Raw genomic sequence first — 12,304 nt, 5'->3', positions numbered from 1 at the left:
AATTATAAGAAAATAATGCACACCAAGGTGGTAATGCGGCACGACGCGAAGCGGAGTGCAGGTGTGCATTATTTTCAAATAATTCAAAGGACCGGAGTCAATTATTCCGCTTATACCACGGTTACCACAAACATTGCTCTGGTGCCTATTTTTAAGACATTTGAAAAATTAGGTGTGCGGTTTACAGAAAAATAATCAACACCCATAGGACATTTCTCAGCCAATCAGAATGCAGCATTCAACAGACCCGTGGTATAATCTCGATTAATTGATATGCATCCCCAGTTCTGATGAATATGAAGATAGTTATTTTGAGGAATTTTTGCAACCAAACCGATCAGAGGCCCCATTGACTTCCATAGTGATCGGTTTGGTTACAAACATTCCCCAAAATATCTTCTCATGTAAACAAATTTATACAGGTTTGTAACAACACAAGGGTGAGTACATGATGAGAGAATTTTCATTTTTGGGTAAACTATAAGCTTATGGATCAATAATTTGAGCCACAAGGGGGCGATATTGTGCACTTGAAATACATGGAAGCATCATTAAATGAAATCTTTTATTTGGCCTTTCCTCCATATCCAAAATATATTTTACCTATACGGTATTGCCTGCTTCTAAATATGAAAATGTAAATTCTGTTATTACCTCCTCCAGCTGACTGTGTACATGCTGCACTATAAGATCAATGGCCACCATGTTGCCCCCACCTACAGGAAACAATGGACAGAAAAACAAATGTGTACAGTAAACATATTGTGCAGTTTCTACACTTCTCAACATTTCAAGTGGATTAAAAGATTAATGATAGTTATCCTAAAACAAGAACAGATATTGTTTACCTTTGATAAAAGTTGTCTTAATATTTTATTGATCCACAGTATGTGAATTGTTGTACTTTGGGCAAAAACCTCACAAAAAATACTGCATACTGCAATATTTCCAGTAAGACAACCAGAACCAATCCCAGACATATTCTGAAAATAATAAAATGAAGTATATTTAAAGGTATAGTTATGATATTAATCCCATGATTTACTCACCATCAAGCCATCCGAGATGCATATGTCCATCATTTCACGGCTTAATGGTAAGTAAATAATGGGTTTAAATATCATTTTTGGCTAAACTATCCCTTTAAGCAAATACATATTTCTATTTTCAAGATGATAACTTGACACCACTTATCGTATTTAACATAGATTATTGGTTGGGTTAAGGTATTCTGGCGATCTAATATGCTAATTCAGAAGAACATAGTGTGCATTCTGTGCATCAGCAGATTTCATGCATGTATAAAAAAATTCTGCAGGCCAGATAATCGTCGCTGTCCGATGAAAACCACGTATGTCCATTTTGCCGATTTTGAGATTTTTCGACGGATTGAATGTCCTGGTTAATTTCCATATACAGTATGCTTCACATATCTAAATGGCCATTGAAAAGTTGTGAAATCATGTCATCTGATTTTCACGTATATCCATTTGGTGTCAAAGCTGTCAATCACACCGCATATCTCCAGCCCTGTGAAAGCATCTCGCCGGTCTCGTGAAGTTTCATCGAAGCTCAGCCGAATAAACATAGCCTGGTGAGACAATGACTTTCCTTCATTGAGGTAAATGTTCCCCCCTGACGCCAGACGTACGTCTAGGAGTGACAAAATTGCGGTAGGACTGTGCAAACAAAGTATCTGTCTAGCATTACCATGTCAGTGTATTGATTCATTGTCCCTTCATAGTTTGCAAGAGACATTGAATAAATGTATAATTAATATTAAATGAACTAAGCGTATTTAATAAACTAAGAAGTAGGCTATTTAATAAACTGAGCGTATTCATCTGTCAATATGAAACGCGACTTGGCCATTCTTATTAATGATTGGAAGAACGCGTATTGACCACCGTTACTGTAAAATATGCACATATGTCCATTTAAACTCAATTTTGGTAAAATGTGGATTATATCATTACAGTGGCAAGAATATGGTTACATGTAAAGATGCCGTACTAAGTATGACAACGCTACATTCAACTGCTTTTGAAATACGGTGTTTTTACACTTCCTAAAAAGTAACCGTTTTGGACAAACGTGAGTTTCATCGGGCAGCGAAGTTATGTTATATTGTTGAAAGGTGACACTCACCACGAGGCACCACGATGTCTGCCAGTCTCATGGTAGGCTCAATGTATTGTTCAAAGGCTGGCTTCACAAACTTGTTGTACTGCTTGATAACCCCTTCAATTTCCCGTCCTCGTTCTGTGATGTCCCTCCTCAGTCTCCGTACCAGACGGATGTCAGAATCTGTGTCCACAAAGATCTTCATGTCCAACAGCTGGAAGACAGATCATCACAGACAGATGATGAACCAAATCATGCCTTCGAAAAGACAGATAAAGATACAGAAAATATTTCATATTAGGATGATTTTCATTATAATTTTTACCTTCAGCAGCTCTTTATCTGCAAAAGACATAATTCCTTCAAATATAATGACACTGGCACCATAGACGGTTTTCTAGAAAGATAAAAGACAAAAACTCAATATTACTCCTTTTAGGGGCAGTTTTCTGGACAGGTTTTAGATTAATCCATGACTAGGCCTTAGGACATTTAAGTAGTTTTTATAAACATACCTTACAAAAAATAATACTGGTATGCATCTCGAGACAAAACATTTATATTATATTATACTTTAAGATATGTCAGTGCTGTTTTCAATTAAAGGTAGGGTATCACATTTTGAAAAATGCTAACGGTAGCCGACTAGCAATGAAATCACGATCCCACCCTCCATTCAAATCGCCATCCAAAGTCACGGCTCTTTTAAAACACAAAACATGCACAGATCAGACGGTCACATCTCATGTCTCATTCACCAGTGAGAAAACTTTGCAGTACAAAGTGAATAACATTACCAAAATAACCAACATAAAGAACTGGTTTACATCAGAATTAGTTAAAGCACACTTTCAGTTGTGTAGACGTAGTAACTATATCGTTACACTAATCCGTAAACAAATACAAATTTCATAAGCAACACAATGTTTCATCAAAGTAGAATATCTGAATCCATCTTAATACAAACATATCGCGTACCTATCTTACCAAAATAAATCCTTTCAGACCCTTTGCCTCCTGCAGCTGTTTGCATCTTGTGGTGTTTGCAAACCATAATAAACATATTAAACTACTATTACATGTTTTCAGTATTGTTTTTGTTTTATGGAAATATCATTATGCAGTAGATAAGACATAAGCTTATGAAATTATTTGCTTATTTAAAAAAAATCATTCAAAACATAACAAAAGTAACGTTATGTGCAAACACATCACGGAGCAGTTTATATCGTAGGCTATATAGTGTGTACTGTAATCTCATTTTTGTAATAATATATAGCAGAATAAATAAATCAGCATATTTTTATCAGCATAATATTAGTTGTTTTTGAATAATTTTTGTTTTTTTTTTGTTCACTGTCAGTTTCTATGAAAGGTTTTACTGGATGGATGTGTGGATACAGTTAAAGGAATAGTCTACTCATTTTCAATATTAAAATATGTTATTACCTTAACTAAGAATTGTTGATACATCCCTCTATCATGTGTGTGCGTGCACGTAAGCGCTGGAGCACGCTGCGACGCTTCGATAGCATTTAGCTTAGCCCCATTCATTCAATGGTACCATTTAGAGATAAAGTTAGAAGTGACCAAACACATCAACGTTTTTCCTATTTAAGACGAGTAGTTATATGAGCAAGTTTGGTGGTACAAAATAATATGTAGCGCTTTTCTAAGCGGATTTAAAAGAGGAACTATATGTTATGGCGTAATAGCACTTTTGTGAGTACTTCGACTCGGCGCAGTAACACCCTCCCTCTCCCATTATGAGAGTGAGAAGGGGAGCGGACTTTTCAGGCGAGTCGAAGTACTCCCAAGGGTGCTATTGCGCCATGGAATGTGATTCCTCTTTTGAATCCGCTTGGAAGGGCGCTACGTTTTGTTTTGTACCACCAAACTTGCTTGTATAACTACTCGTCTTAAATAGGAAAAACGTTGATGTGTTTGGTCACTTCTAATTTTATCTCTAAATGGTACAATTGAATGAATGGGGCTAAGCTAAATGCTATCGAAGCGTCGCAGCGCGGTCCAGCGCTTACGTGCACGCACACAGATGATAGAGGGATGTATCAACAGTTCTTAGTTAAGGTAATAACATATTTTAATATTGAAAATGAGTAGACTATTCCTTTAATAGATGCACGTGCGCCACATACACATTCAGTTCTTGTGTGTGTATTATAGTTAAAACAAATATTTTGTAGAGATTTACTGTGTTTGTATCTGCTATTATGGCAACCTGTAACTGCACAAGTTATGCCGGTCTTCCTGGATTTCATAATAAGCATTAAAATGCCAGTCAAAACGGCAGACTCGTATCCCTCGCAATAGGTCTACTATTAGCTTTAGTGGCTCACCAGAAGTTTTACCCATATGAGCTCAAAGATGGCGCCGCCCGCATTTACGTCATTATAATACAGTTTTACTCAACTTCATCACTGACAATATACATACACATAATAAACATAATATACCTAACCAATACTTTACAATTTAAAAGCCAAGAGGAGTAAAAATTATTACATTAAACCAAACCTATGTTGCCATCAAAACTATCTGATGTAAATTTACAAATACTGTAAATGCATCTGCATGCACATCTGCTACGTGTGTGTGCGTGTGCGTGTGTGTGTATTTACTAACCCATTCTTTCTGTCGTCCATGAATGGTAAAGTCATACACAGGGATCTTAACACTTTTCCCCTGCTTGAGTTTGTGGAGTGTGTCCACCAGCAGGGTGAAATCAAAGGCGTCTGGATGGTCAAAATTGTAATCATTATTAGCAGCCACCAGCTGTTGTTCGGGTGTCAGAACCTTGTAAGAATGACATCAGAAAAGACAGGGTCCAAGGTTACACAGCTGACTTCAGTACAGTATATGAAGCTAAAATGACAGCAAAAAGATTTGTATGCACAGGATAAAATTTGTGGGAGTGTACGTTAATGATGGGAGATATGCCCAATAGTGAGATTGCTTATCGTCAGCCTGTGAGATCGCCGATACATGATAGTATGGGGGAGTGGGGCAATAGTTTACTCTATTTATTTATTTAATTGTTCATTTTATACTCATTTATTACAAGCCACTTGATTGGTGGACAAAAAGAAGCTGATTAATTCTAAGGGCAACACTGTCACAACCGCAACCTTCTTAAAACAGATGGCATCAATCCTGCATAAAATTTCCTGCATGCCAGGGTGCGGAAACAACGCACTCGCTGGTTAATCCCTTGCGCGCCTAACTATCTCTCTAGAGTCAAAATCATGCACATTACAAGTTTACATGCTAGAAGGAGTCCATGCCGTGCACGTTCAGGTCCTAACAAGAGTCCAAGGCGCATGCATTACAAGTCCAAGTGCGTGCGAGAAGGAATCCGCGCACGTTGCAAGCTCTCTCGCGCTAGTATCATCTAATGTACATGACATTGGCAAGTGTAAAATAAATTTGCATGCGCAAAAAACATTTTGTTAAGGTGCAAATCAAGTTGCAAACATAAGAAAATGTTTTGGAACATTGTACTGTTTTATTCATGAAACTGCAACTTCATATTAACACTAAACAAGTATGAACTGTATTCTTCTGACCAGTTTTTCCACGCTTACACTTTTGGCATGGTTTTGGCACTGAAATACTGCCAAAAGCATTGGCAGTTGGTAAACACAGGCGTGCAGGCAAAAACACAGTGTTATGAACTGCAAAACATATCACAAGATCAATGGGGTTACACTTCGGTATGGATAAGACATATTCACTATTACCTAAAGATTTTGCCTCAATATACTCTCAATAAAATACTTAATAAGGTACTTGCAGTAGGTATGGGGTAGGGTTATGCATTAATCAGGGTTCCCACACCTTAGTTAACTTCAAATTCAAGGACCATTCAAAGACTTTCCAGGTCTAGTACTCTCAAATTCAAGGACTAAATGTGGGGACACATTTCAAGTGAGAGCAAGGTTACATCGTGTTACCTTTAAAGATACATTGTTACAATTCCCTTTCGAGGGAACTCGCGCTGGGTCACTGCGGTGACACTTTGGGGACACTTTGGGGACGCCTCCAGGGGTAAGTGTGTCTGAATGTGTATATCAAATTCAACCAATGGTGAGGCTTAAAGACAAAGACAGGGTGACGCAGGAGCCAGGAAGTATATCGCTATGTAAAATATTGCCAAAGACGACGTTACAGGGAGGCAGAAAGTATGGCAATGGATACGCAGCATCTCGTTCCCTTCTCAGGGAACAACAGTTACATACGTAACCCGAGACGTTTTCATGTGTCAAACACAACTATGCAAAAAAGCATTTTGGTATGAATCAACATTCGCATACAGAAGATATAAGCATTTAAAACGAACAGTTTAGCAAGTGTGCTTAAAAAATCTAAAATTTGTATGATATTATCCTACACTACACTTTTATCCAGAAAACTTCTTGCATAAAATAGATTCAAGCACTTTCAATGACCTGTATCTATGTATATATATTTTCAAAAACTTCCCAGGGCCTTGATTCCCCCCAGATTCACAAACTTTCAAGGACTTTAAGGACCCGTGGGAACCCTGATTAATATGCGAATAATAAAAAGACAATAAGCCTTTAATATCCAAGTTAATAGGCAATTTGTTTAAAGTGAAAATAGGTCCACATACTAAAGTGTTATCATCAAGGGTAATAGGTTGAAAGTGCGAACCCTACAAAGATTCATAAGTTTTAAAGCAGTTTTTACAGTATGTCCTTGAACCAGACACTTAACTCAAAGTGACTCCAGAGAGTCAATGACTAAACATTTCAACAGACTAAAACAGGTGGTGATGAATAAATATTGTCTCTTTTGGTTTAGTTTCCAATGCAACTCATAAAATTAGTCAAATTTAACAAGCCATTAGAGATCTGATTTACAATGTTAAGCTGACAAACAATGCCTGATAGACCTAAACTCATTCATTTCCTATGTAGGGTCTCACAAGGGCTGCATGGGGTTCGCTTTTGGAGCTTTAAAATAACTAGGCAATATTTAATGTCATTATAAAGCTGAAAAGAGCCAGGATATTTTTTAACTAAACTAAATTTAGGTGGAACATTCACATACAGGTACATTTACACAAACACTGGTTGTTTCTGGTGTATTTCTCTCCCATATAGATGTCATTTGAGATTTAACTCCAGATAAATGCTTTCAAAAATGGCAGGTCACGTGTTTAAACAAACGCTTAACTACAGTAGTCTAGAACAGTGGTTCTCAAACTTTTTCCGCTTGCGGTCCCCCTTGTGTACGGTGCATTCTTTTGCGGCCCCCTAAAGAAAATTTATGACAAAAAACTGTTCTAAAATTTAACATTTTAATTAAGCAAAACATATTAAATTATACAAAGTAGTACTGTTGGTTTGTAGCCTTATTTTTTTTAGGTTTAATTACACAGAATTCATGATAAATGAATGTATTTTATAAAATGTCATAAAACTGGGGCCCCTCTGGCACCATCTCGTGGCCCCCCTTGGGGCCCCGGCCCCCAGTTTGAGAACCACTGGTCTAGAATAACTGCTACAGTATGTGTTTGGACAGCATTGTCAGGTATCCCAGAGCGTCACGGGTGAATCGCATTCCTGTCGTGACATGGAGATCTCCACTTTAACACGGTTCACTCAAACATCATTAAGACATAATGTTGTCTGTTAATCTTATTGGGATTGTATTCAATTATAAAAATAGCTGGGTTTCTCAGCATACCTAAGTCAGGTGATGTGCTTATAGGTTTGTTTATGCTCAGATTCCTCCGAGTGTAACTGCCCAAAGGTTTAAAGCATTACTGAAGCATGCTTCATAGTCTTGTGTAATTTCTCTATTTGAATAGATGCATGAGTTTTGCACATCTCTGGGTGGAGTTACATTACCACGCATAATCTGCATAGTCATCTACCCTTTCCTGTTCTTTTAGATTAATCGGTTTACTGCTTTATTGCTGCTTTTTAAATTGCAAATATGACAAATTAAGCATTTATTTATTTATTTATTTATTGGTAAATGCAGAACAACGAGGATCAGTGAGGTATAATGCAGGGTAGGCTACAGGTCTTTCCCTCTTATGATAAAACCATTAAGACAAGCTATAACTACAGATCAAGGGCGGAGTGCACAATGTTTGAAAGCCAATGTTGATATTTGAAATCACCTAAACAATCACGCCCCTACCCCAATAGAATCTGGACCTTCTTTTAAATAGACCCCACACACATTGTGCACTCCTCCGCCTTCAAAGGGGACATATCATGACTTTATCTATGTTTAAGTGCTATAATTGGGTCCCCAGTGCTGCTATCAACCTAGAAAATGTGAAAAAGATCAACCCAGTAACTTAGTTTTGGTAAACCATTCTCTGCAAAGCATGTGAAAAAATAGGTCATTCAGATTTCACTCCCTAAGTGATGTAGAAAGAGGATCTTAATATAATAATACAGCCCCTTAATCCACACTATCCAACCACAGCACTTCCATTTACTGCCGTGTTTGCATTTCATCACCTCATTTGCATTTACAGGTACACACCCCAAAAACATATTTGCACCTTTTTGCTCACACCTGAAAAAAAATGTAAAAGGGTATAAAAAGTGTGTTTTGTTAGTCGGCCTGTCTCCTTTTCCAAAGCGTTTTTCCAAAGTGCCACAGGGGTGACATATTTTTGTAGGGCAAAGTTAGTGTGACACATGTTCCCTCGGCAAAAAGCCCATTATTTTTTCCCATAGGCTTTTGGATTATTGCAAAAAAATAAGGTCTGTGTTTAACAAAAGTTTTTGACACTTACAAGTTTGGTCCAGCAAGAAAATTCATAAAAGTTTATATGTGAAGGTTTTGAAGTCTAAAAGCGTTTACAAGAAATAAAAAACCAACCTTACGAGCTACAAGCGAACTACACCACAGTCTCTTGATATGAACCATTACCACCAACACGGCTCTTTTAAACTTCAAACACATTTAAAACTTATGTTAACCCAGTATCTTATTTTAAGGGGAAAATTTCAGAAGACTTTTTCAAGATGTAAAATAAATATTTTGTGTCCCCAGAGTACATATGTGAAGTTTTAGCTCAAAATATCATATAGATTATTCATAATAACTTAAAATTGCCACTTTGTAGGTGTGAGCAAAACATGTGCCACTTTGTGGGTGTGTCTTTTCAAATGCAAATGAGCTGCTGAAATGCAAACACTGATTGCCATAAAGGTGGTTTGTTGAAATTGAAACTTAATTGTGCTGTCAATATTTTTCTCTCTCTCTCTGCACTAAATGGCATTGTCGCAGTTAGATAGTGCAGATTAAGGGCCGGAATTATTATAATAAGATCCCCTTCTGACATCACAGGGGGAGCCATGTTTTAATGATATGTCCCCTTTAAGAGTTTAACTGAAACGCCATTAAAAAAAAACATGTTAGTAAGCATATCTGAAATTAGCACAAATTAAATAAGTGTTTCCTGACAGAGCGCCTAGTTTTCTTATTGAAAAAAATCAAGGCTGGTACTCCAAACTTTTTAGCAGACTTTACAAAAACACGGGCAGTCATGCTTACACAGCCTTATTTCATTTTTTATGAACTTTAGGCTAAAATCCACTGCAGCTTCTTTATGTAACCAAACAAAAGACATGCATGAGTGGTTTACACTACAAGATGAAATTACTTACCTTGTAAAAAGAATCCATGGACAAAAGAACGACCCATGGAACGTCCAAAGCCTCGATAATCTTGCGAGCGGCTGTCGTTTTTCCGGAGGCGCTCCCTCCGCAAAGCCCTATGGGTAAAAAAGAGCATCAGCACCCAGAGTTAATTCATCCCTCAGTATGTTGAATGTGTCATGAAATGTGAGTTAGCATTAGTTTTTATCCATAGATTGCTTTAACGCACTCACCAATAACAAAAGCTTCTTTGGACTGTGTCCCGTGTTCATTATACCACGGTGGACGTCCCGCTGTGTAGATAGTCCTCTTACTGGTCCGCAGAAGTGGTGGCTCAGATTTGCACTGGCTGGTGGTTCGTTTCCGTTGTGACGGGCCGGTGTTGGTGTTGACGGACGGGAGGAGCCTGTCAAGAGAGCCTTCGCCACCCCCACTATTAAAATGAGGAAACAAGATTGTCAATTCTTGTTACTTCCCGTGTCAATTTTGACATCCTGATAACAAACTGTACGTATAACAGCACCCCATTGGTACATTTACAGTTACAACTTAGCATTAATTTCAACATAGGATTTCATCTTGATAAGGATACGTAAGGAATTAGGCTCATTACAAGATGTTATTACATATTAGCTTTAAAGGTAAACCAACCATATTTTGTCATTTGTACATCTATTTAAATTCATATGTATACATAAAATAAAAAATAAACATAACTGGCTGTGATTTGATGCATTGTCTTCATGCCTTGTGCTTTTAAGTTCACGTCTACAAACAAATAAATATAAACAAAATACTGATGGAAAGGATAAACAGCAGCACTGTAAATAAATAATTACTGGCAACACAGTGCTGTTGTTACACATATTGTATTCCAAGTAAATCCAATAAAACAATGTATAATCATGCTGTTCCCTTGTATTATTTAGCACACACTTTTGTAGTTAATGACTAATGTAATACACACTGTAATGTAAGGCGTGACCAATTATGACTTTCATCCATTACCTATATACACTGATGGTGCGAATAATCCATTGTAATCACGCTTTGGTTTCCGTGTCCAAGTATGCATTATTTAAAAATTGCATTTCTGATACGACTGGTGAGTTGAGAATTACCGCAAAGACGTCATCCTATGTTAAAAAGCTGTTAAAAAACAATAGCAGCAACTGCACTCCTAAGGCTTCCAAAAACCAATTGGATAACATGCCATAACTGCATAACCTTCGATCATTCTTACATACCTTAACCAAGAAAGCTTCTGTATCAACTGGTCAAACTAGAGCAACTTAAGCTACAAGTATGCGAGTAGAAATCACCTTGGCTCTCTAAAGTTTATCTACCCAGCTACAATATAAGACAGTGTTAAAAGATAAGATGTCAAAAAATGAACCCTGACCCTGCATTTTGAGTAAACCACAAACCACAGTATAATACAGTTTGGTAAAGGGATAGTTTACCAAAAAAAATGAAAAGTCTGACATCATTTAAACCTGTTTTCTTTATTCTGTACAGGGCTCGAAATTGCGACCATTTTGGTCGCATATGCGACCGAAATTTAATCTTTGCGACCTTAAAATATATTTGGGAGCATTTGTGCGATTGCCCATTTTGTTGTGACGCGAGTTGATTGTGATCCTGCATGCTGGTGCTGTTGTCCCAGGTTCAGTGTTCTCTCCAACGATGCATAACCAATCAAATTTCACCATTAAGTTCTTGCGTTTAATGAAGACCGCAGATTGGCTAATATGAGCGTCAGTCATTCCTTGTTGCCGTGAAGCGCGGAAATGTGAAAAGACGAATGTGTCGCGAGCATGACGAGAACGAGCCGATTACAGCCAAGGTTATTACTGTATTTTTTGACGACGATCCGGATTCAAATGTAACTCCACCACCGGAAAATACGAATTGACGTTAAACCTTTCAGAGAGAGTGGCTTAAAGTTTTCTCCGCTATGAAAATGTAACTTACTGTGTTTACTGTAAATCCTGTAAAACGGCGTTAATGGCGGAATCAAAACATTTTAAGCGCCAGACGTACCTTGCTTAAACATGGCGAAAGTGCCAAAAACACAAGACGTGTCATGACAAATGTGTTTATTATTGATGGAGACACCGACCTGTCTGTCAAAGTGTGTTTGATGGTGTATGTGCGCATGCGCTTGTGAATGGACATTCGACCATAGATATGTATATAAAGGCTAGATGGCTCAAGGCGGAGTCCCTAACGGCATCACCTGGCGGCCATCTTACGACAGGGCGCTCGCTCACTCGTAGCATTGAGTTTAATGGTGCAGGTACTTTTAAATGACCATAACTTGCTCAAATTTCTACCGATTTTCAAACGGTTTGGGTTTTTACAAACGTTATTAACGTGGCTATAATTCTGGATGCTTTAACATTTTTCATGAATTTATTTTTTATTTTTAGTATAGGTATGCAGTGTCATAGGTACATCTTTGACGTTTATAACAAACCAAACCGTTTGAAAATCGGTAAAAAAATTAA

At 37.5% G+C, this 12,304-nt stretch overlaps 1 protein-coding gene across 4 annotated transcripts in view; it reads right to left on the bottom strand.

Moving 5' to 3' along the window:
* The window catches only part of uckl1b (uridine-cytidine kinase 1-like 1b), a 41,497-nt gene that overhangs the window by 17,028 nt on the left and 12,165 nt on the right, over window positions 1-12,304 (bottom strand). For all 4 annotated transcript variants that reach the window (XM_055187813.2, XM_055187814.2, XM_055187815.2 and 1 more), the window contains exons 2-7: window positions 10,028-10,227; window positions 9,804-9,910; window positions 4,768-4,938; window positions 2,450-2,521; window positions 2,149-2,338; window positions 655-716 (exon numbers count right to left, since the gene is read on the bottom strand). In XM_055187813.2, the coding sequence (XP_055043788.1) occupies window positions 655-716; window positions 2,149-2,338; window positions 2,450-2,521; window positions 4,768-4,938; window positions 9,804-9,910; window positions 10,028-10,227 (802 nt within the window). The remainder of the gene's footprint in view (window positions 1-654; window positions 717-2,148; window positions 2,339-2,449; window positions 2,522-4,767; window positions 4,939-9,803; window positions 9,911-10,027; window positions 10,228-12,304) is intronic.

This window comes from Misgurnus anguillicaudatus, chromosome 13 (genome assembly GCF_027580225.2).
Source record: "Misgurnus anguillicaudatus chromosome 13, ASM2758022v2, whole genome shotgun sequence".
NCBI classification, from domain to species: domain Eukaryota; kingdom Metazoa; phylum Chordata; class Actinopteri; order Cypriniformes; family Cobitidae; genus Misgurnus; species Misgurnus anguillicaudatus.
Note: the sequence above shows the minus strand (reverse complement) of the source record. Positions and strands in the feature narration are given on the sequence as shown.